The following is a 25,370-nucleotide window of genomic DNA, read 5'->3' as shown; positions in this document are numbered from 1 at the left end:
ACTTCTTCGTTATTGCTACAATTTGAACTTGAAAGAGACATTTTTGAATCTTGAACTCTCCATGAAAGTTTTAGACCTATGTCTTAGCTTTCTAGCCATATAAACCAAATTGAAATCTAAGATCTACAGCTCCAGATATGGTCCAATGACTGAACAATGTTCTAGTTTGGACGGAACCGACATCTCTTTTCTAAGTTTAGCCCTCTCTTTGTCTTCTCAATTTCAGTAGTTAAACTCATCAATCAATACTTTCATTTATGTGATAGGGCTGTATTTAAGATGAACATTTACCATAAATTAAAGGTATCTTATAATATTCGACATAATATTATAAAACATGCTCTAGTTAAGAAGTTATTGATACTTCAAGTGCAAAATGATGATATAAAACCTTGATAAAAATACACTTTTAAATACTAATCACCAGTATGCCTCAACCTCCAAATAAAAGGTTGAGAAACACGAGCATAGGGCAAATCAAGCACCTAGGCCTTCTAAAATTTTTTTATTTTATTTTTATGGCTAGTGATTTGAAAAAAAAAAATAGTAAGCGACGCATTACTTGCTTTTTTCAAATTCCAGTGACTAGAGGTCACTAAAAAATTAGATTTTGAGCGTTTTACATCCAAAAAATATATATTTAATCATTTTTTGTTTTTACCCAAAAACACCCTAGAAAACTGAATAAAATCAATCATTCATGTCTTTAAATAATCTAAAAAACAGTTCAAAAATAATAATAATTAAAAAAAAAAAAACAATATAAAACCCAAAAACTTTATGGATTGGATTTAAAAGCAATTTAAAGGTGAAAAACATTTTAATGAAACTTTTCTTCAAAATTCAAATAATATAATTGTCAACTAACATTATTTATTATAATAATTCAATAACTTTCTCTGCTATGTGAAAGGTATGGGAACAAAAAATTGGGATCAAAAAGCGAAAAAGGTGACCAAAACAAAAAAATTAAAAAAACCACTATAAAATGTGAGAGTTATAAGCATTAGACTCCCTCGCCATTTAGTATTTCCTTTAATAGGTTTTTTTTTTCGTCAAATTAAAAGCTGATAGTCAGCATGTTAAAATAAGAGATAAAATTAGGTTCTCGGTGGATTTGTGAAGAAAAATAAGAGCCAAAAGAAAAGAATTAATGTAAAGGTGAATATTCCAATTTAAAATATAAAAAGGTCCTTTCAGTAATTTTATTCTCAAGTTACAGGATTTAAGGAGATAATAATTAATATGCTCTCTATCCCTTAAAAATGGATAATTAATGGAGGTTTTAAATGTTCTTAACGGTTAGTTTTACCCATCAACCAAAAACACAAGGTTCCATATGATGCAGCTCTTGAAACTTTTATACCGTCTGTGCACAAGAGACTTTTGTACCGCAAAATAGATTTGTTTTAAAAAATATCTCCAAATCATTCAACTCACAGTCAAGAACTGAAACAAAACTACATCTGCTATAATTAATGAGTATCGTGTAGCTTGTCAAGCCCTCCTCTGCGGCAAATGTCCGATGACAAATCCAAATAATTATCAGTTTGGAGCCAAAAAAACACTACAAAAAGTTGACAACACAGCCACCTCTACTGCAAATCTCAAAATTTCAAACACCGGAAGTAGCTGCAGTAACAAAATAAGATTAAATGACAAATGTTAAGCACAACGCAAAACAAAGTGTTACGATATCTCTAGTCTACAAGAGGATTGAATTATACTTCCTTTTGGGTAACCATTATGCCAGTAGGTGCTTTTAGTAGTTTGAAATAGAAAAATGAATGCAGTGGCATTCAAGCTACATGCAGTGAAAATATTTTGTGCTGAGAAGGAGTGACCCTGCAAGAGGAATTAAAGAAAGCAACAAAACAATGCGAGTCAAGATGAGAACAAGTACCTTTAGCAGGAGGCTCATCCTGAGGCTTCATGGCTGGGAAGAGAAGCACCTCCTGCAACCCAAAAGGCAAGCAGAAACGATGAGTAATAGATGAAAATTAAATCCCCACACTGACATGCTAGTTTGTGAGCCAGCACTGGCATGCAAACGTAAGGACACACCCCCACCAACAACAAAAAAACACAAGGGGGGGATTTGGCACAAACCTTTATATTCTGTGAATCAGTTAACAGCATAGCTAACCGATCAATGCCTAGTCCCCATCCACCAGTTGGTGGCAATCCATATTCAAGAGCCATACAAAATGTTTCATCCAAAGCCATTGCTTCATCATCACCTGATTGTCGATCCTGAAATTTGGAAACAAATTGCTGTAAGGCATAATTTCCAGTCATTACTCTAAATTACAAACTGCAAAATGATAATGTTACCTTCAGTTGTGCTTCAAATCGTTGTCGTTGTACCACAGGATCATTCAATTCAGTGTATGCATTGCAAAGCTGCTCGGTCACAAAATATCAACCATATATAAGCACAAGTCAGGGCATAAGTAGAAGATAAATCAAAAGAAACAAGCATGAATAATGTAGTTGAGCGAAATACTTCATGCTTGTTGACAAACAATTCAAAGCGTTCGGTCAAGCCTGGTTTCGATCTATGCCACTTTGCCAACGGACTCATAATCTCAGGATGGTTGATGATGAAGGAGGGGTTTACACAAGTCTCTTCCAGAAAGTGTCCCACCAGCTGCGAATACAGAAGAAACACCAAAAATTACAATATCATGAATCTTGGAAAGTTCCCAGTCCTTTTTATGCTTGAAACTCAGCTTTGACCTTAAAAAATAACTCAACATCAATATAACATGCTACATGATAAGTATGCTCTATTTACACAGGATGCACTAAACTGTAAATTTGATTTAAACAATCAATTGTGTCCAAAAGAGGAGAGCATTAAACACGAACATGTGCGTCTGCTTGCACTAACTATGATATGAATGAGAGCACATGTGAAAACAGTAGGATACAAATGAGAACTAATAGAATGAAATGCATTCAAACACACACACATGAAAACAGTGAGATATGAATGAGAACACATGTGAAAACAGTAGGATACGAATGAGAACACGAATAGAATGAAACACTTTCTAATGTTTCCCTTTCATGATTAGACAATTTATCTAACAGTTGACTAAACAAAGAGATGGGGAAGAAGAATTACTTTGTCTAACAATCGAGTTGTCGTTTGAGGAGGGGGGCACTTGACCTCAAACCTCTCACATGCAGCCACAAGATACTTGATAGCTTCATCACTGGAAAGGTCCTTGGGTATATTGAGGTTGGCCATCTTCTCCAACTCCTCTATCATGTCAATCCGTCTGCAACAGTTAAAAACTGTTATGTTATTTCCATCATCCACAAATGCTGTCAAGAGTTCAGACTATGCCATGGCTGAAAAGTGACATCTCACCGACCTAAATGGTGGTGTGAAGTCAATCTCAATTGGATCCTTGTCAAGCCCATTTGCATGATATTTAATTTTGTAGCCACCTGTAAGTTCCATGACCATGCCTGTTTTAAAAAATACAAGTATTTCAGTTAAAACAAAAAAGTGGGAGACCAGTGTGAAAAAAAAAATTTGCAACAACCAAACATTCACTCTTACCACTCAACATTTTTTCAGTGAGTTCCATCAAGTCATTGTAGTCAGCATAAGCCATATAGAACTCACAGGTTGTGAACTCAGGATTGTGTGTCAGATCAATACCCTCATTCCTAAATTGTTTTCCAATTTCATAAACACGATCAAGTCCACCAACAACTAACTCTTTAAGATAGAGTTCAGGTGCAATGCGCATGTACAGCTTCATGTTCAGATCATTATGATGAGTTTTGAATGGACGAGCAGCAGCACCACCAGGAATCATATTCATCATTGGTGTTTCAACCTGAATACAAAGGTTGAAATAATCAGCTAGAAAGAAATAATTACACGAGAGAGAAAAATCAAGGTAGAAGCTTTCAAAACAACAAAATAGAAGACTGACCTCCAAGAAATCAAGATCGTCAAGAAATTTCTGTATGTATTTAATGATTTTAGATCTGGTCTTGAAAATTTGTCGAACCTCTGAATTCAACATTAGATCCAGATATCGTTGACGATAACGTGTTTCCTAGATTGAAACAATAAAATAAATAAATGACCACTCCAATGAGGGAAAGGAAATTGTTAAGACCCATCCATGGATGCTAATCTTGGATTAGAAATAACAGAAAACATGATCTTAACAGTTTTCCAAAAATATCATATTCTGTCATCAGAGAGTAAAAGCAAGACACAAAAAAGTTCCCCCCAGTGTGTTATTCTCAAGAAAACACTTTCATAGTTTCAATTCCATTACTATTTTGAGCCAATAATCAAGCTTTACAAGACAGCTAGTCATGCAACTTCAGCTGACATCATTACTTGTAAGGCTAATTTAACTATCACCATCAATAACCAAAAGGTCAGCTTCATCCATTATCCCTTGTAGGAATATTCTTCCAGTCTGACAGTAATATAGACAACAAAACTAATCACTCAAGCAGTAAATGTCATTGACAAGCACAACAAAGTGATCTTGGTTAGGGTGACTTGTGCATTCAAACAACAGTTAACAAATATCTGAGAAGATAAGAGGCCTTATCTTTCAAAACAGACTAATTTCTTTAGGGCAAATACCTGATCTTTTAAAATATATGCTTCAGGGTTCCTGACTGATCCTGGGGTCCAAACCTCAGATTTCTGTAGAACAACATAATTCCATCACAATATAATCTCAGCCCAAAACAACTGAGTAACAACAAAAGTTTCTAAACCTTTGCACTAGCATCCGAACCAGGACCAGCTTTCTGCCTGGGCATCATATGCAGACAATGAGATAAAACCATGAAAGATGTTGGAAAGATGCTCAGCTCTCCCCTTTTGGTTTTTCCTATATTAGAAGAAACGAATTCATTACAAATGATAAAAGGATTAATTTTCTAGCAGGTCTATATTTTAGATGGAAAAAAGATTAACCAAAAATCAGTACAGCATAGCATCTGTAGCAAGATGACACCAGAAAACATTACTAATTCATTCTGACTTCAAATAGGACAGAAAGGAGCATTATTTCTGGAAATGCTTCAATATAACAATCAAAATGGTCCAAACAGCAAAAGATTCTCTCTTCTCAAGTCTTGTTTAGTTGGATCTATCTTTGATTTTTCTACTGGTACATTGATAGAAAGATACAAATGAATTCCCATGTCTGCAGAATTCAATGCACAAGCATGCACACAATAACAATATACTTGTCATATACAGAGAGTTTGTACTTTTTATTACACTTTCTAAACTTGAGATATTGGTTAGTTTGATTGTCATAAGATTCAGCTTGAATTCTTTATCAATGAAGATGGTAATATCTCAAATGTTTCCAGAGATGATTACAAGTGCAGCTATCCATTCTCACCTCACTGTGCACAAGAAATTGTGCTTTTTAGCACGCACATAGAGATATGCATCGAGCAGCAATCATATCTTGTTAAAGAGGCCATCATTGAAGATTGACTAGCAATTCTTCTAAACTAGATTTCATGCACTTTCATTGACTTAATTCTACGCTTTCTACAAGTATGCATATCCATGGAAACATGTGCAGCTGCACGCATGCACATACACAGCAAGAGAAGACGGAGGGAACAGCTTAAACAATGCTATATCATAATTGAAATCCAGTTTCTTATTATGATTACTAAATATCATAAAGAATCAACCACTACAAGTTTTGAACACAGTTTTTGTTACAAGAAAGAGTTCCATCCCCTAAGAACCTTGATACAATGTTCAATAGCTATTGGGGGACCTTCAGTTGCAATTAGGTCAGGGCAAAAAAAAAGATTCTGTTTGATAGTACAAATATAGAGGGTGAAATATGACTCACATTAAGTTATTTATTTGTTGAAAATATAGATAAATGGGAAAGGACAGCATATTAACTAACACTTGTAATAACCCAAACCTGGAAATCCAGTGACACCAACAATATCACCACGCTTCACGCTGGAATGGAGCTTAGAAAACTCTGCTTCATCGAAACCTGACTTGCTGAAATTACAGAAATGAAAATTTATCCATTTGAATGAGAAATGAAGCAAAGAAAGGAATAGAAAAGAAATTGGGGTTGGGAGACACAGTAGCATATAAGAAATCACTCAAAGATATCTAGATGGGGTGGACAATACAATAATTTAACTCCTAAAACAAGTATGGCAGTGCCAAATAACAAAAATATAAATTCGCACTTCTACTTCAATATGACTTGTGAATGTATGAAACAGTCTATATGCAACTGTACAAAGATCTGATATGCATATGAACTGAAAAAAGTATAACATAAAAGCATTAAAATCAATAAAAATTGTGGTTTGTATTCATGAAGTAGATAAAGGATGCTAGACATAATACACAAGTACATGAGTTTGCATTTAGAAGTATGTTGACGAAACGCAACAACCAAGCATGAACAAGTTTCAATTAACAAACAAACATATGGAAAAAAATCACTAGATACCTTGCATCAGCCATCACTTGGACCTTAGCACCAAGACCATGCAGATCATAAAAGAACAACTTTGAAGAGGAAGATCTTTTACTCATTATTCGACCTGGTAACACACGGAAATAAACAAATTCAACAAGATGAAATATGAGAACAAAGAATTACGTAAAACAATAGAGAAAAAGTATCTGTGTTCAAAATTACCAGCCAAAGACACAGAGACATCCTCAAGATGCTCTCCATTGCTTAACCCCCCATACTTGTCAATATATTCAGGGATGGACAGGGTAACAAAAAACTTATGAGGGTACATATTTTGCCCTTCTCCCTTCTGAGCATCAAGATATTTCAGCCTGTTTTCATAATATTGCTGTAACAAAAATCAAAACAAGAAACGAATTCAAAAATTAAACCTTAGCAAAACTTTATTTATATACTCATCATGTGCAAACAAGATAAAGCAAGAATAAAGGAGTTAAACCGTGGGATCCATATCTTCATCATCGGCTGCCGCTGAAGATTTCTGAACCTGGGTGCTGGCCTTGGCAGCAGCCTGCAAAATTGAGTAAAATTGTCAAAATACACAATAAAAAAATTTAAAAAAAATTAACATAAATAATTATAATTGTTTAGACTAAAACAAGCATAAATAAATAAAATCACAAGGTAATGTCTTAATTCCATATTTGAAAAGAAAATGAATTCTCAATAGCATTACAGAGGGGGGGGAGAAATGAAGGAAGAGAAAAGGAAGGAAACCTGTCTAGCTTTCTCTTCCTCTTTTTGGCGTCTCTCTTCTTCTTTCTTCTTATTCTTTAATTCCTTCTTCAGTGCACTACAAGAGTAACAAAATACCCAAAAGCCACAATCAATCCATCACTGAAAAAAAATAAAAAACAAAATTTTCAGTAAGAACAAATGAGAGAGAGACTAACTTTTTGCTTATGGTTTTCTCGCCGGGAGCAGAAGCGTCGGTCTCCTCCATTGTTAAATCAGAGAGAGACAAGGCACGCAGTTCAGCTGTTCGATAGAGCGAGGGGGGGCGACTGACTGGTGGTGTTTAGTTATTATTGTGGTAATAACGCTACGTTAGATAGCTAGGGTTTTGATAAGGGCTCTGTCTGGGTTCCTTTGAGGTTTTTCTTTTAAAAAAGAATAATAAAGAAAGTACCATTCTATTTTGTTTATTTCAGTTTTAAAATTGTGGATATCTATCTGATTTCATTTTTAGAATCTAAAACATGAGGTAAATTACAGTATAACATTGATAAATTAATATTTAATAATTTAATAATTTTAATTAAATAATATTTTATATTGGTGTTGACTTTGGACTTTGTGATAAATTAATAATTCTAAGATAATTATTTAAAAAAAATACATGTTCCACCAAAAATATAAATTAATAATCTCTTTATACATCACAATTATTTACATGGCACAATCAGAAAGAGTTTGTAAAATATAATTTCAATGTTATTTATTTTCTCTTAATTAATTTTCTATTAATTTTGAATAAATTATTGAATTATAGATTAAATTATATCTTAATTAATTAATTAATAAACTTTCACGTTCCCGGTTTAAGACAAGGGTAAATATATAAAATCAAAATTAAAAAAAAAAACTCCAAATTATGAGACTCTCTACACGAAGAGAACAGAAAAGAGAAATTTTATCTCTCCCATCTTACAATAATTTTTTTTATATTTAAATGTATTATTAAAGTTAATTTTTAAAGTATTTTTTACTTATAAATATATTAAAATAATTTTTTTTATTTTTAAAAAAAATTATTTTTGATATCAGCGTATAAAAATAATCTAATAATACTAAAAAATATTAATTTAAAAAAAAAAAATAAAAAAATTTTTAAAAATATTTTTAAAATACAAAAATAAACAAGCTTCATTCAAGTGAAATGTAAAAGCTTTTTAATTCGGATTCTCAACTTTGAGGACTAGCTGTCTCTATTAGTATTTCTTTAACAAGTGTAAGTGACTAAATTTATTATTATTATAAGGTAAAAAAGATGATGATATTAATTCTTGATAGATTCATTTTTCTAATTATTTATATATTTTTTGCTCGCAATAATTTGTGTTTGAACTTCACAAGTTATACTTAATCGTCCATGAAAGAGACCTCGCGCTATGGAAAAAATATTTCATTGTTTAATTAATGCTCAGTTTTACGAAATAAAACTTAATTTATTTGGTTTAGAGCAATTGAAGCTGTAATTATCGAATTTGAGGCTTTGAAAAATTTTGAGTGCCTTCAATTTTAATGCATTAGGGATTGGTTTGCTTGGACAAGGAAAATATTTATGTATCTTTTTTTAATTTTATTATTTTATATTTGATTTTTTATTTTGTGAATTGACTAAATAATTTATTTTGTTTTTATATATATAGGGGTATTGCAATATTGAGTATAAGTTTTGATGCTTGGTACATGTTTGATTTGTCAAAATGACCGGGAATTATCTATGATCAGCATGTAAAGCTTGTGTTACTGTCTGCTAATTCACTCTTAATATTGATTAATGACCGGGAATTATCTATGATCAGCACCAAGGCATGTAGCTAGGAAGCCATCAGTAAAGGATATTCAAAATAACCATGCCAGTTATAGCCAGGATTTATGCTTACCAATAAAGATTTATATAATCATTTCAGCCTGGCAACAGCATAAGCAATTTCAAGTAATGAAATACATGTCCAAAATACCTGAGCAAATTGGTAAATCAGGCTCGGCCAAGAGACATCAGTGAAAACAAAGGTTACTACCAGCTAGGAGTTCTCCATTTATTAAATACAAACAGCTAACTAGAAGATCTTCTGCCTTGACTCCTCCCCTACTACTAAAATTAAATTAAAACAAATAAATACCATTTACCTTGAATAGTGCTATAACAACCGAGAAGAAGCTCATAAACGAAGTTGCAAAAATTAAGGATTATCCACCACTGTAAACAAGTAATAATCTGTGAATAAGAATATTCTTGAATATAGATGCCTTGATGGAGAAAGATGTAACAATCATCACGCCAGTGCTTACAGAGTACTCCCCCGATGCCACTGCAAGATATGGCTTGTTAATCTGCAATGATAACAGTTCAACTATCCAACAAGAACTACAGTTTTTTTTGTTTCTTATGCGCACAACAACATCAGGTAAAATATCATCATGAATAAAATTGAGATTACAATCAAATTCCGCAAATGTAATGCCATCAAGTGATCTCCTTCTAATTTTTTTAATAAAACATAATTAAAAATAAATTGTGATGAATACTTTAAACTACTATAAAAAATATCTCTCCAAACCTATAGCTATTGGTTGAGAATTCATGCTCAATATGAAATTTCTCAAGCTCCAATTTCTTTTTTTTATTATTTAAACTAATATTTTTTCCTTAAAAAAATCCATATTAAATGTATTTGTTTTGAAAATATCATTTCGATTGCTATTGCGGTAGTAGTATTGAAAATGATGTTTTCAGAATAAATGAACTTAATTTATTATTTTTAAATGTAAATAAATAGTAAAAAAAGATTACTCTTGGATGGTGCTAGAAACTTCCAAATATTTTCCTAAACCTAAAATTGTAATTCTATGCATGCCACGAGTCTTTCGAATCATCTAGTCAATTACTTGCAAGGAAAAGTTATTATTAGAAAAGAAGTCATGTAATTCTACTGTGTCCACAGGTTTGCAGAAAGCAGTTGAGAGCTGCTTTCCACAAACCTGTAGTTTTAACCAAATTTTAATAGGTCCCACATGAATAATACATTGTGGTTCTTTATTACCAAACATTTAAAATCTGCGATTTCCTTTAAAAGCTATCGCAACCGCATAAACAAACGGACACTTAATTGGGGATCATTTGAATAGGATAGGAATATTGTTATCAAAATGAATTATCACACAAAGGAAGACCTCACTTAATGAATTCAAAATAAGCTACAGAAAATACTGGAAATGCAATGCTCTAATTCCTTAGATCTCTTTTGATGTTACCCATTTTTCATTGCAAAAAAAAATCAAGAAAAAAATCCAAAAATACAAGAGTATACACATGAAGAAAGCCTAAAAGATTGCTCAAATTTGAGGTGAAAGACCAAAATGATAAGCGAAAAAGTTACAGGATCAGAATATATAAAATTGACAAAATTGACGACCTAATTCTAATTGACAAAAGACCCATTTGGTAAAAATATTTTTATTTGGGGTAAAGAAATACAAATTTGGATGAGTAAGGACTCGATGAAGATTTTGGAAGACTTAATTAATTTTATCAATGACTTAATTCCAAGGAAAATAAGTTTTTTAGAGTCAATTTAGGTGTTAATTGGAAGAAATTGAAGTTTTTTTTTTTTTTTACTGAAATTGGACTTTGATTATTTTAATTGGTCAAATAAAGGGCTTAATTATGAAAAAAAAATTTAAAATTTGATAGCCAATTAAGGGTTTGATTGAAGAAATTCAAAACTAAGGACCACATCATAAAACACGTGAGACTTCAAAGGTTGAAATTGACCAAATCAGGGGTCAAATTAAGGAAAATTGAAAGTTTAATGGTCAATTACGAGTCTAAGTGCACAGATCAAAAATCAAGGATCAAGATGAAAATGACACTAAACTTTGGGTCTCTAATGATTGAGTTTAATATAGGTACAATTGCATGAAATTAAGAGTTTGAGAGGCAACTACGAGTGCAAATAAAAGCAATTAGAAGAATAGAGACTAAAATAAAATATATCAAATCTCAAATTAAAAACCCTAATTTCTAGGGTTTTTAACCTAGATGACACATCGTTCACCCATTATTCATCTTCTTCTTTGGCAGTTTTGAATCATCGGTGTGACATCTTCCAAGAGCTCGTTGTGGAGTTCTAGACTTTCAAATAGAATGAAGTTTTTTTTATAAATAGAAGAAGAACATCCACTTTACATCCCTATTTCCATGAAATTTGACTTTTACATACCAATTCTTCCATAAAAAGTCTCCTACATCTTGTCCCCGATCAGCCATTACTGTCAATTCTACCATTAACACATCCAAAACTACTTGTTAATACAACCGAACTACACTGCCTAGTTAACTTTCAACCTAACCTCCCCTTAGATTTTGACCCTTATTTGAAGTTTTCGAGTTACAAATTAAGTAAGGTCAGTTTTGTTTACATGGTAATATCCCTAACTCCAACTTTCATGAGAAACTTGTCCAGGATTTCATTATTTTCAAGCCATATATTGCTCTGAAAACTAGGTGATGAAATTGTCCAATTTTTTCCTCTTCAGTTAGTTAAGTTCTTAGTATTTTAATTTCATTCTAAAAAGACACAAGGAATCTACTCATTCCTTCACACATTTATCATCAATTTATATAGATTTTAAATAATTTTACATTCATAAATCACAATTTTCATCCCTACTCCCATTTTGCCGAAACATGTACAACAAAAAAAGGATACAAATTCTCTTCAATTTATCTCATATAAGACATATTATCTACCCTATTTCGACACATACATTAATCTAGCACAATTACGCTTGAATAAACACAAATTCATCACATGCAATTTGGTTCTCTATTGGCCGACCATTGAGCTAGGAACTCCATAATTTTTTTTATTTTTTTTTCCTAATTTAGCACCCATCATAACCTAATATAACCTAATTGACTCAATTTGCATTTTTCATATTTTTTTATTATAAACCCTAACATTAAATTCATGAATTTAACCTTAATTACTTTCCTTTTCATATGAGCTTGCTTGGTTAGGTTTAGAACTCCTTGCCAGATAATATTTTTCACTTTGAATCCTAACCAGTCAAAATTTTTGGGGTCCCTCCCTTTATTCCTATTGCTACCATGAACAATGTCCCTCAATTCCCTTTTTTTTCTATCACTTCTCTATCTCTTATTTAGGATTTTTTGTGAGATGATTAACAATTCTCGTAATTTGCCTTCAATTCCTTAATTCTCTAAGGTTTTTTCTAAGAAAGTTTTGATAAAATGAAGCTTTTCTTTCCTTTTCTTTCTATTCTTTATTGATGACCTAACAGAGAGAGAGAGAGAGAGATAGAGAGAAGGGTATTTATACTAGATATTTTTGTTAAATACACGTTAACCCCTCATTCTCATATAATTCCAATTTGTCCCCACAATTTCTAATTTATTTCATCCTCTTTTTGTTTAGTATTACAACACTTTTATTTCATTTCAATTTCACCTTTAAAATAAAGATTTAATTTTTTTTCTAAATCTTAATTACCCATTTTATCTCCAGACTAAGATTTTTATATTCTTGAAAAATTTTAGTTGGAAGTTTACACAGATACAAATCATATCAGCCTTTGTTTTATGCTATATTATTATTCTAAAACAATCATTAACTTCATATCTTATGACATATTTCCCATTCATTATACGAAATGGAAATGGGTTCCTCGTGAGCTTCCACCTTCCATTTACCAAGCAGGTAAGTGCCTTAATGTATATTTTCATGCAATCTTTTAATAGTCTGGATCTATATTTCTAATAGATCTCTAATCTCCAATCATACATCTTAACCTCTTCATAATCATATTAAACTCAGTTAATCTACACTTGCACACTCTACGTTGTCATTAAGGCCTAAAAATCCTCATATGTGAATTGCCACAACAACTATCTTCTTACTACTCTTACACAACGAACTAGCTTTCCTTACAATCTAGAAATATGATACAATTAGTCCATCTTGATAACTCAACTTAACATCGCATATATATACTTTTTATCATCCCACTTTAATTCGACTTTACTTTCATTATTGTTGCCACTCATAGTATATCTAAATATTTCTTTTCTTCCATATATAAATCCTTAGAACAAAGATCATTCACCCATCATATGTATTAGCCTACACTCGTCCATCATCTTCTAGTTTGACTATTAACATCATTACTCATTACTTTACCATGGGACGCGTCCGTTGTCTTACCATCCTATCTTCCATTAACACCTCAGATTAATCTCCTTTTATAAGTCTTCCAAATAAACCAGCCCTCTCCTATGAATATACAATACCCATTTGCATTTCTTTCTCTTTCATCAACCCTTACTTTGTCATCATTATGATGTATCATGATCTTTTCTTTGTTAATGACTTTTCCATATTTTTCCAGCTAATAAACAATCTCGTTCTTAATCTTAACTAATACCATTAGTCCCCACCTTATGACATATTTATTCCACTATGTTGGTCACCTTTAAACCTTTCACTATAAAAAGCTTGTTATCCATATAGTTGTCACATTATCCCAGCTATCCTCAAAAGTGTGGCCATCCGTACAAGGACATCAATAAAATTTGGCCATCCACATAAAGACTTCAATCAATTCTGGCCATCCATATAAGAACTCCAATCAAATCCGGTCATCTATATAAGAACGCCAATCAAATCTGTCCATCCACATAAGGATACCAATCAATTTCTTTTAGTTTTTTCACTTTATTCATTCTTTTCTTTTATATATATTTTCAACATAAAGATTTTGAAAATGAATTTAAAGTTACAAAATTAATAAAACTTTAAAAGAAATTATAAGGTGTCGAGCACTTACCCAAGCCTTCTATCATATAGTTATACCCGATTAACATGCAGTCCTTATAACCTCTCATGCACCAAGAAAATTCAAGCCATCACCAGTGTTCCACAAACATTGAAAATTTCCACTTCCCATCCTCATTCAATTCAAAATCTTGGTTTTATTAATAAAGCAAATTTCTTATCATTTCAAACATGTACATAATGTCTAATACTTAATGTAGTAATACTAGAATATTGTTTAGTATTTTACTTATAACTAAAGTGTAAATCTCATTTTTATATGTGGCTAACCTTTTTAGAGAGCTCAAAAATTAAGCTACAACTTAAATGAAGGGAAGAAAACCTAGTTCTACCCTTAACACACCTAAAATTACTTGTTTTAGTGACATATACAATCTCTATAGCAAGCTTCAATTTGATCTATCTTCATTTTTTAATTCATATATAGAGTTTTATAACTCCAAATTAAGCAAACTTAGTTCCATTTAAAAGCAACCTTAGCTACAACTTTCATGAAAATCATCCCCCTAATTCCTTCATTTTGAGTCTCTAATTCCATATATAAATCAAGTAACACAACCATCCAGATTCTAGTTTTCAAGTTTAGCAAACAACCAAGTGTTTTCATGTGTTTCTTCACCATTCAAGGTACCCATTTCTATCCATTATATCTTTTAACATCATTCTGCATAAATCATATAACAAACAACTTACTCAAATTTATCCTCCACTTGAAATGGTCCAATATAAAGATAAAGATTATTATAGGTTTTTCTCAATCATCCACACTTTCCATTTATTTCATTTTTACTAACTTAATTCAAAAAAAAAGTTTCAGTAAGATTAAAGTCTCCCTTAACATGTTTATCTTGGCCAAAACTCATTTCCTAAGTTTTCATAATTTGTTATAGTAGCCTAAATAGTAACTCAGTGAGTTACTACAACACACTCAAAACTGTCAATAGGTTCGGATAGACCTAACTAAATCAGAATTAATCAAATTCAAATGGTGAATGGTTAGATCACGTAAATGGATAGATTTGCCTGGATTAAAACAAAACCAAACTAACTTGAAAATTGATAATTTATTGTTCAATGATGAACAACTTCTATTCAGAGTCTTTGATTCTTATATCCATTGTTCAAAATGAAAAGATTATAAAGACAAGAAATATATCCCAAATTAAGTATAATCCAACGGTTAATAAGGGATGAAATAAATGGCGATTATGACTAACCTGTAAATAGTTTTTCTTTGAAATATTTTGAGGGTTATAACTCCTAAACATAAATCGATCCTTCAGCTCATAACGATCATATTGTAGAGGGTGTTGAAAAGCATTACATATCCTAAAAAAATCTCAATCTAAGGGTGGAATATCGAGATATGGCCATCTAAATTTCTACCCTCAAGAATTTTCAAGGATGACAGAAAAACAGAGCCAAACTTAATCATATATATATATATATATATATATATATATATATATATATAGAAAATATAAGCTTAAAAAATAGGAGGGAAAACAAGAAAACTTAGGCGAACCTTCTAAACCTAGTTTAATCTAAAATACTTCCAATTAAAAGAATTAGGACCAAAAGATAGATTAAAAAATGGTAGGGGTGAAATAGAAAAAAATTGTTGAGGGCAAATGCAATAGAATCAACCCAAAAAATAAGAAAACAAAAGGTAAAAAAAAAAAAGAGAATTAAATTGAAAAAAATAACAAAACAAGTGTTAAAAAAGGATAAAAAAATAAGAAAACATCAATTTAGAAAAATAGAAAAAAAGCATAACAAATCTCTTAAATCTAGTCTAATATTTAAAAGTAATATCCTGTGAAAATTTTGAACCAAATTTAATCAAGAAGCACAATTCTTATCCAATTTAATTTCGAAAGATGAGATTGGTAAAAAAATATTAATAAAAAAAACCCTGCAAAAGTAACAAAAAAAATAGAGATAAAATTTAATAAAATAAAAGGAGGATGCACTTTAATGAAAAAAATAAAAAATAATCTCAAACAAAATAAATATTGATTAAAAGAATAAGGACAAAATTTTAAAGATAAAAAAAAAATTATATGGGTGAAATTAAAAACATTTGTAAAAACCAAGCAAACCTAGACAAATATCTTAAACATAGTCAAATCTTAAAAATCTTGCAACATATGAAACTCTAGAATCCGGTCATAACAAAAAGTTTATTATAAATCAATTTAAAAATATAAATTTCAAAAACTTGTCAAAGAAAAAAAAGATAACAAACCACCATAAACGCGCCCCCTAAAGAGAAAGATGATGTTGAGACGAATCATATGAAGCGACAAAATCACAGTTACAACCATTGGAGTCTAGAAGACGGTGGAGTGGTTAACACTTGTGTCACTCACATAAGCAGTTTTTTCATTTTTTTTATTTATACAGAACTGAAATGACGTTAGGACTAAACAATAATAACAAACAAACAAATCATAATGAAATTACAACCAAGCCCCTGAAGCCAAGGTTAAAAAACTCAAATGGTAAGGTTAATATAGTAATTATATTGTTCTATAAAATATAAAAATACAAAAATGCCCCTGTGCAAAAGTCATTGAATTATTTTATTCAATGATTACATTATTAATTTTACTATGCATTAAAAATACAATTACAAAAATAACCTTGTACAATCTTTAAAATATATTTATGTCATGGCAAAAAGATTATTTTACCTCTAAAGTAAAAGTAAAAAATAAAATGATCAAGAAGTAAAATAATAATTTTACTATTATAATGAATAAATAGTAATCTATGTTTTAGGGATTAGTTTTCTGGATATTAGAGTTTTTTTTTTTTTTTTGGTATCGTATTACAATTTGAATGGGAATTTTAAAAGCATGGCTCCATTAAACGACAGCCTCTTTGAATAGATGGGGGAGTGTCTGTAGAGAGAGTGTCTTAAAGACCGAGGATCTGAGTCCAAGAATCTTGTCTTTTGATAGCCCAAACGAACACCAACCATCCTCACCTTACCCTTACATGATCCATTACCGGAAAAAAAACCCGCCTTGTTTGCTATCTTATCTTGTGCTCAAAATCAATCATTTCTAGTAACTTTAGAATCCCCCAAAAAACCCTCCTCTCTGCTTAACCCTCTATGCCATGGAAAGCAGTCTGTTTGCAAACAAACCAGTGTATCCTATCCCAGTAAACAGGCCACCACCATTACCCAATAACCCACCATTAAAATTCAGCTCTGCTACACTGCCACCTCCTCCTTCTCCTCAATCCTCTTTTCATTTTGACTCTCTCCTCCAACACCTCCTCCACCTCTCTTCCCCACCCAATCACAAATTAAACAAAACCCAATTCCCTTCTCTTCAAATTTCTAATGATTCTTCTAGTCACAAACAGCTTTATAAGAACACAAGTAGAAAGCCCATTTCGACTTCAGTTTCAGTTCTTGAGTTTGAAGTTGAGAAAGAAGAGGGTTTATCTGAAAATGAGTCACTTGAATTTTTGTCGAAAAGGGGTAAGTTGCTGCTTAATTCAATAAAGGAACATCCTTTGGGTGGTTTGAATGCTTTCTTTGAGTCTTGCAAGTTCGAGTTGTTTCAAGTTGATTTGATTGGTGTCTTGAAAGCACTAGACCTTTCTGGCGATAGTGAAAGAGCCATTTTGTTGTTTGAATGGCTGGTATTGAATCTAGGCACTGAAAATGTGAATTTAGATAATCAGGCTGTTGAATTAATGGCTAGGATTCTTGGTAGGGAGTCACAACATTCTATTGCATCAAAACTTTTTGATGTGATTCCCCTTGATGATTACTCGCTTGATGTTCGAGCATACACAACCATTCTGCACTCATATTCGCGATGTGGCAAGTATGAGAGGGCTGTTGCTATTTTTGAGAAAATGAACGAGTCAGGCTTGTCGCCAACTTTGGTCACTTACAATGTCATGCTTGATGTTTATGGGAAGATGGGTCGGTCTTGGAATAAGATTTTAGGTCTCTTAGATGAGATGAGAAGTAGAGGACTTGTTTTTGATGAGTTTACTTGCAGTACTGTTATATCTGCTTGTGGGAGGGAGGGCTTGTTAGATGAAGCAAAAGAGTTCTTTGTTGGATTGAAGTCTCAGGGATATGCTCCAGGAACTGTTACTTATAATGCTCTACTGCAAGTATTTGGGAAGGCGGGGATTTATTCAGAGGCTTTGAGCATCATGAAAGAAATGGAAGATAATAATTGTCCACCTGATGCTGTGACATATAATGAGCTTGTGGCGGCTTATGTGAGAGCAGGATTCTACGAGGAAGGAGCAGCTTTAATAGACACAATGACTGAAAATGGGATTAAACCAAATGCTGTTACATATACCACCATGATAAATGCTTATGGCAGAGCATCACAAGTGGACAAAGCTCTAAGTTTGTATGACCAGATGAAGGAGTCCGGCTGTGCTCCTAATGTGTGCACTTACAATGCTATCCTTGGGATGCTAGGGAAGAAGTCACAATCAGAGGAAATGATGAAGATACTTTGTGATATGAAAGTAAATGGATGTGCTCCTAATCGTATAACATGGAACACAATGCTTTCCATGTGTGGTAATAAGGGTATGCACAAACACGTAAAAAGGGTTTTTCAGGAAATGAAAAGTTGTGGTTTTGAGCCTGATAGAGATACATTCAATACTTTGATTACTGCATCTGGCCGTTGTGGTTCAGATATTGACGCAGAAAAAATTTACGATGAAATGCTTGAAGCGGGATTTACTCCCTCTGTTGCCACCTACAATGCTCTTCTGAATGCTCTGGCTCGACGAGGGGACTGGAGAACAGCGGAATCAGTCATCAAAGACATGAAGAATAAGGGCTTCAAACCCAGTGAAACCTCATACTCATTAATTCTCAATTCTTATGCAAAGGGAGGGTATGTGAAAGGAATAAATAGGATTGAAAAGGATATTTATGATGGTCATATCTTTCCCAGTTGGATGCTTTTGAGAACCCTTATTCTTGCAAACTTCAAGTGTAGAGCACTAGCGGGTATGGAAAGGGCTTTTCAAGCATTGCAAAAGCATGGATACAAACCAGATTTAGTTGTCTTCAACTCAATGCTTTCTATGTTTTCCAGGAAAAACATGCATGACCGAGCCCATGAAATAATGCATTTGATTCAAGAGTGTGGACTGCAGCCAGATCTTGTTACTTACAATAGCTTAATGGACCTGTATGCCAGAGGAGGAGAGTGCTGGAAAGCAGAAGAGATTCTGAGGGAGCTACAAAACTCTGGTGGCAAATCTGACCTTATTTCTTATAACACTGTCATTAAAGGCTTTTGTAGACAAGGACTCATGCATGAAGCCCTAAGAACTCTATCCGAGATGATATCTAGAGGAATTCGACCCTGTATAGTTACATACAATACTTTTGTTGGTGGCTATGCAGCAAAGGGAATGTTTGCAGAAATAGATGAAGTGCTTAGCTACATGACTAAGCACGATTGCAGGCCAAATGAGCTAACCTACAAAATTGTCGTGGATGGTTATTGTAAAGCAAAGAAATTCAAAGAAGCCATGGATTTTGTATCAACTATTACGGATATTGATGATTCTTTTGATTATCAGTCCATGCGAAGGCTAGCTTCTCGTGTTCGGGAGAATATGCAGTCATGACTCACTTAAGCATTCCAATTGGATCTTCTTGTTTGGTCCATCATGGGAACTATTGAGTGAGTAATCCTGAAAAAAATTGTGAGCAACTGTTCAGCTGGTCCATGATTCTTCAAGTAAGTTCCCTGTGTAAATATATTTGTTAAGAAGAAGCTTTTTTTTTTTTTTCCAAAATAAAAAAACTAGATAGAAATATGCTTCGGGTGCATGCTTTATTTATTGTATCTACCTCACAAAATCAGGTCTGTGATAGGAATTTCAGTCCCAAACATATCCTTGATTTGATCATTTTCTATATGTATTATGGAGGCAATAGGAATTGCCTTGTTTCCACCCCATACCTGATGATGATTCTTGTGTCCTTGCATTCCTATCCTTGTTGAGAATATGAATCCTCATTCTCTCATAGGGAATTTCCCATGAAGAAACTTGAAAGCTGCGGGTTAAATTATTTTATCGTAAGATCAGTGTCTAGATCATAATATGATGTGAAAGAAGTTCATACTTGCCTATTGTTTTTTTTTTTTTTTTTAAATAAGTTAGCCCATATAATTAGTATGCTTCTCGCACTGTAAAGTAATAACACATGATATACAAATAAAGAAACAATCACGAGATTTATAGCATTCGATACACAAACATACATAATCAGGTTCTGAGATTCTCATGTTGTCTTTCTCAAGCCTGAAATCTGGTCAGGGATTATTTCCATCCATCTCCCTAAACCTGATCCGAACAGGGTGATGATTTTCATGGCAGAGAATAGTGATATCCATGTTCTCACCCGTGGCTGTCTTAGCTTTGTAACATGTCTAGTCTGTGGTTCATTTTCCATTTAGTTTTTATGGTTGATTACAAGAATTCTCTCGCGATGATATACTTAACTACTATTTAATCTTTTATTTCCGGTCACATCCTTCTTAAGCATATGGCGTTTAACTGATTTTCACCATCATATCAGATCATTGATTAATAAATAACTAAGCATGTACTTCCAACACGATCAATTGACAAGGACTTCATGGTTATGCTTGAGTTACAAACATATTTGCATAATCTTCCTTCTGGAATCTTGAGGTTTTAATATAACTGTGCATTATTTTTTGTCAACCTGATGGAAGACCATCCCGAGTGGGTGTTTCAAACTTGAGTCCTCTACTTTTGGTGCAACTCTAATCTGCCAAGTTAGGTTGAGGGCCTTAACAATGTAACTGAACACTTGTTTAATTGTATCTTGTGTGCTAATTTGGTTGCAAGCACCACCTCTTTGTTAAATTTCTGATGTTCTTCAATTCAGGGAAAAAAAAGAAGAAAGTAGGTTCTCATTGAGTCTTATTCAAACGGGGATTCTTTGAGATCTCTTTGATGTTTCTGTATGTCAGAGGATCTGACAATAATACATTGGGATTTGTTTGGTGAACAGGGCTATTGGTGCTCACTGATCAGTGTTTGGAAACAAGCCAGTTCAAAGAGAGTTGATGATTTCAATAGTGAAACTGCTCGGGATTGTTTTTCAGCTGGAAAAAAAAAGTCGAGGATTCAAATCATCAAATTTAAATAGAAGAGCTTCAACTGGAGCATCAGCTGTCTGGAGGAAGTTGGGTGGCGGATTGCTTGGAAAATTGAGTATTGTAAGTATAATTGGGGAATACCTGCTGTACTCCTGCTTAGTGTATATGTAGTACAATTGTTTTCAAGGCTGTTTTACTTACTTACACCCAACTTAAGTAACAAATTATCCAACCACCTTCTTGTTATGTATTAACGAGTAAAATACTATGTCATGGAGAAGGAAAAAAATAAAAAAAAATGGGTGTGAGTTCTTACTAGTGAGTTATGTTCAAGCTCCCCCCATTGGCGATAATGGAAAGAATCCCTAGACCGAACATTAATGTTACTACCAATACTGTCAACAAATAACAAAATGCTAGAGACTGATAGCTACAACAGACAAGAAATGGAGGTCTTGTTTACACAGATATCAAACCTTCAAGCAGTCTGAGAAGCATTTTATGATATCACATTTCGCAAATGGCCATAACTCTCATTATTTCCTTTCTAATACTACAAAGAAAGAACACTTGTCTCTTCCATTCAGAACTTCAGACGGATTTAGAAAACTAAGGTAAGCTCATAATGCGATGATCGCTAGCCAAACCTACCAACAACAGAACATTCCCTGCCTGCAATCTTACGCCGTTTGACACAAAAGACACCACTAATTGCTTGACGACAAAGTAGTTTATTTTTTTAAAGTGAATTTTAAAAAAGTAAATTAATTTTTAATATTTAGTAATATAATGAAAAATAAATTGAAAAATATTTTTCAGTGTTTGGTTATGCCATGAAAAATAAGCTAAAAAATAACTTATTAATGTTTTTATTTTTTTCAAGTTTATTAAAATAATGAGGAACAAATTTTACAAATTAAAAGTTGAATGAGAAAGAAATTAAAAAAAAAATTATAAATTATCTCAAATAAAATAAATAATAATTAAAATAATAGAGATCAAATCTAACAAATAAAAAAAATTAAAGATAAAAAAATTAAAATAATAATAATCACCATTTCATAAATTATTTCAAATAAATTAAAAAATAATCAAAAGAAAATTGGATCAGATTTAATAAATAAAAAATTTCAATTAAAAGATGATAAGAGAAAAGTAAATAACAATTATAAAAATAAAGACCAAATTTAATATGAAATCAAATTTTAAGAGATGAAATTGAAAAAAAAAATATTCAAAAAATAAATAAATATATAGCAATTAAAAGTTTGAGGATCAAATTTAATATAATTAACAAATAATATAATATTTTTAAATTTTTCACAATTTTCAAAAAGTATTTTCCCGCCCATAATAAAAGAAAATACTTCTATGAAAATTAAACTAAATTTTTTTTTTAACTAAAAAATGTTTTCTGGTAACTAATATTTTTAATGATAAATAATTATTAAAAAAATTTAAAAAATAATTTTTTAAAAACTACTTTTCATCATATAAACGAACAGTAAAAATATAAACAAGTTCCAATTTTTTTAATTCTCGTTGAAAAAAGAAGGTGATCAGGCATTAACAATTTAAGTTCACATGCGAAGCACCTCGAATTCATAGGGCACAATGTGCCGCGCATTTAACATCTCTAATGGAAGATAAAAGTACTGCTTCATTATTAATTAAGTCATAATTATTTTGATATTGTTAATTTTACTCAAAACATAATCTATAATAGACAATTTTACTCTCTTTTTTTTTTTTGTCTAATTTGCAAGTGCATATTAAGTGCTTCAATCCAAGGCACCATAATAAGACTTAATTTTTTACTCTACTATACAACTTAAATAACAAGAAAAAATAGGAAATTAAATCTAATTTCACGTTAAAATAGTCATTTATGATGGAGATTTATTTTCATATATTGGATGAAAGTGGTTAAAAATCACTTGCAAATTGGATGAAATCTTTTAATGACCACTAGCAACGGATGGAGAGAAGGGGTATCTTGGCATTATTTGATATCTATTATGTTTGGAGTAAAATTAATAAACCTAAAAGGCTTAGAACTTAATTGTTATTATTCGACTACATTAAGAAAGCCTTTGGTACAATAGACAAGGATGAATATATATATATATATATATATATATATATATATATATATATAAATTTTTGGTGAATTTTTGAATAGTATAAAATCAATTTTTGTTCCGTCTAAAATCATTATAAAAAATAAATTTTTGTCTCTTTCAAAAGATAAAGATAGATATAGAACAAGTTTATCCAATCTTGTGCACAAGTTTTAAAATATTTAAAATAACTATACTGCTCTTATTATAGAATATAACTTTATAGAAATTATTTATCTTTTTTTATTTCTCTCTCTATTGCAGGGAAAAAAAAATGGAGAGAATAACAAAAGTTTGGGTTTTTCTTTGCATTCAAACCAGAATCCATCTCGGTTATATCAAATTGTTCTTTTCTCAAATATCAGCAACTAATTATTTTCTCTTCTTTTGACTTGCCAATTAATTATCCATCATTTTGTGATTTTGTTTAGAAGATTGCGTCTAATTAGCATAAAAAAAAAATTGTTTCTTAAACAGATTGCCAATTTGTGCTTTTCATGTCTAATTATGGCTTCCTAATCTGTTTGATGAAGCCCTAATTTGGCTTTCATTGATTTTGAAACTAAGGTTTTTGATTTAGAGGTTTTATGACAAAATGGTAGGGAGAGAGAGGGATGAAATTTGGACTCCAATATTGATTTAGGGGCTTTCTTTAGCGCATACAATTTTTCTAATGGATTTTTGTTGCAAGGAAGGAAATGATAAGTAGGTTTCTCTTGAGAAAAATTCAAATTAGAGGTATCAATAAGACAATATGGTGTGTTCGGTGTATTGAAATTATAATCCAATACTGTGCATTTTATTGTACTTATTTACTAGCTAGTGGAGCCACATGTGTTAGGAAAAAATGCTAGAATGTTAAAGAATGGAAAGACTTGTTATATATTGCATTATGTTTCAACAAAATGCATGCAGAATTTAATATACAGCTCATTCCATTATTTTCAAAGATTCTCCTTCTCACTCTTCTCTTGCTTCTTTACCTTTCCCCTTTCCAACCCTATCTTTCCCTTTTTATATCGTCATTTCCTTCTTCATTTCATTTTTTATCTGTTATATTTTAATCAAATAACCTATTGTCCAAGTTTATTGCTCCAAGTGGTATCAGAGTAGTATCTTTATACTAAAAAATGCCACCTGAAACGAGATCCCAAAATGCTAGAAAAGTGGATGAAACCACCAATCCGGAGTATACCGAAGCACATGATCAAATTCAACAACAACTTAATGATACTAGGGTTAATTCCAATGTACGCTTCAAAGAGCTTAAGAAAGTTATTGATGCCCTTATTTTTTGTGTAGACTCAACATTGCAAAAAACTCAACTCTCCATTGATGAGTCCAGTCTACCCAAGGCATCTCAGTACCCCCACTACAAGGGACTCCTCTACCAAACTCAATTGGGTCAGTAAAAGTACACCCCCTTATTATCAACTACGTAGACCAAAAAAAGAATTCCATGTCTTTAAGGGAGAAGATGTCCTTAAATGTATTTATAAATGTAACTAGTACTTCGATGTTGAGGAGACTGTTGAGCATGATAAGCTCAAACTAGCCTCCTATTATCTAGATGGAATAGCTTTGTGTTGGCATCAAAATTTTATGAGAAGCTTGGGGGGGTAGGTTGTGTCGTGGCCAAAGTATGTAGAGGCCTTGTGTTGCAGGTTTGGGGGGGAGGAACCCTTTAGAATAACTTATTAAACTAAAGCAAAAAAATGATTTAGAAACCTATAACAAGGACTTTGATATCCTCTGGAGTAAATTCAAAATTTCTGAGAAAAATGCCTTGATGTTTTTTATAGGAAGGCTAGACATAAAGGTCAAGAATCTGATTAAGATGTTTGAACCAAAATCCTTAAAACAAGCCCACACCTTAGCCAAGTTGCATGATAACACCCTTACCTATCAATGTTATAGTTCTAATTCTAACAAACAGACCTATCATTTAACCACATATGCCTACCAAAACAAGACCTCCAC

General features: G+C 32.0%; 2 protein-coding genes across 2 annotated transcripts; one reads left to right on the top strand and one right to left on the bottom strand.

The window, feature by feature from the left end:
* Positions 1–1,384: 1,384 nt before the first annotated feature.
* Positions 1,385–7,634, bottom strand: LOC118049048 (lysine--tRNA ligase, cytoplasmic). Its single transcript, XM_035058903.2, has 17 exons — positions 7,430–7,634; positions 7,254–7,329; positions 6,976–7,047; positions 6,699–6,864; positions 6,507–6,600; positions 5,955–6,040; positions 4,768–4,883; positions 4,631–4,693; positions 3,957–4,082; positions 3,575–3,857; positions 3,384–3,480; positions 3,131–3,287; positions 2,507–2,650; positions 2,335–2,403; positions 2,110–2,253; positions 1,904–1,955; positions 1,385–1,632 (listed from the first exon to the last, which is right to left on the bottom strand). The coding sequence occupies exons 1-17, from the start codon at positions 7,477–7,479 to the stop codon at positions 1,616–1,618; spliced, it is 1,812 nt and encodes a 603-aa protein (XP_034914794.1). The 5' UTR covers positions 7,480–7,634; the 3' UTR covers positions 1,385–1,615.
* Positions 7,635–17,022: 9,388 nt separating this feature from the next.
* On the top strand, positions 17,023–21,456 carry LOC118049047 (uncharacterized). Its single transcript, XM_035058902.2, has 2 exons — positions 17,023–19,875; positions 21,183–21,456. The coding sequence occupies exon 1, from the start codon at positions 17,246–17,248 to the stop codon at positions 19,760–19,762; it is 2,517 nt and encodes an 838-aa protein (XP_034914793.1). The 5' UTR covers positions 17,023–17,245; the 3' UTR covers positions 19,763–19,875; positions 21,183–21,456.
* The last annotated feature ends 3,914 nt before the right edge of the window (positions 21,457–25,370 follow it).

Source organism: Populus alba, chromosome 12, assembly GCF_005239225.2.
Source record: "Populus alba chromosome 12, ASM523922v2, whole genome shotgun sequence".
NCBI classification, from domain to species: Eukaryota; Viridiplantae; Streptophyta; class Magnoliopsida; order Malpighiales; family Salicaceae; genus Populus; species Populus alba.
This window is presented reverse-complemented; position numbering and strand designations above follow the sequence as displayed.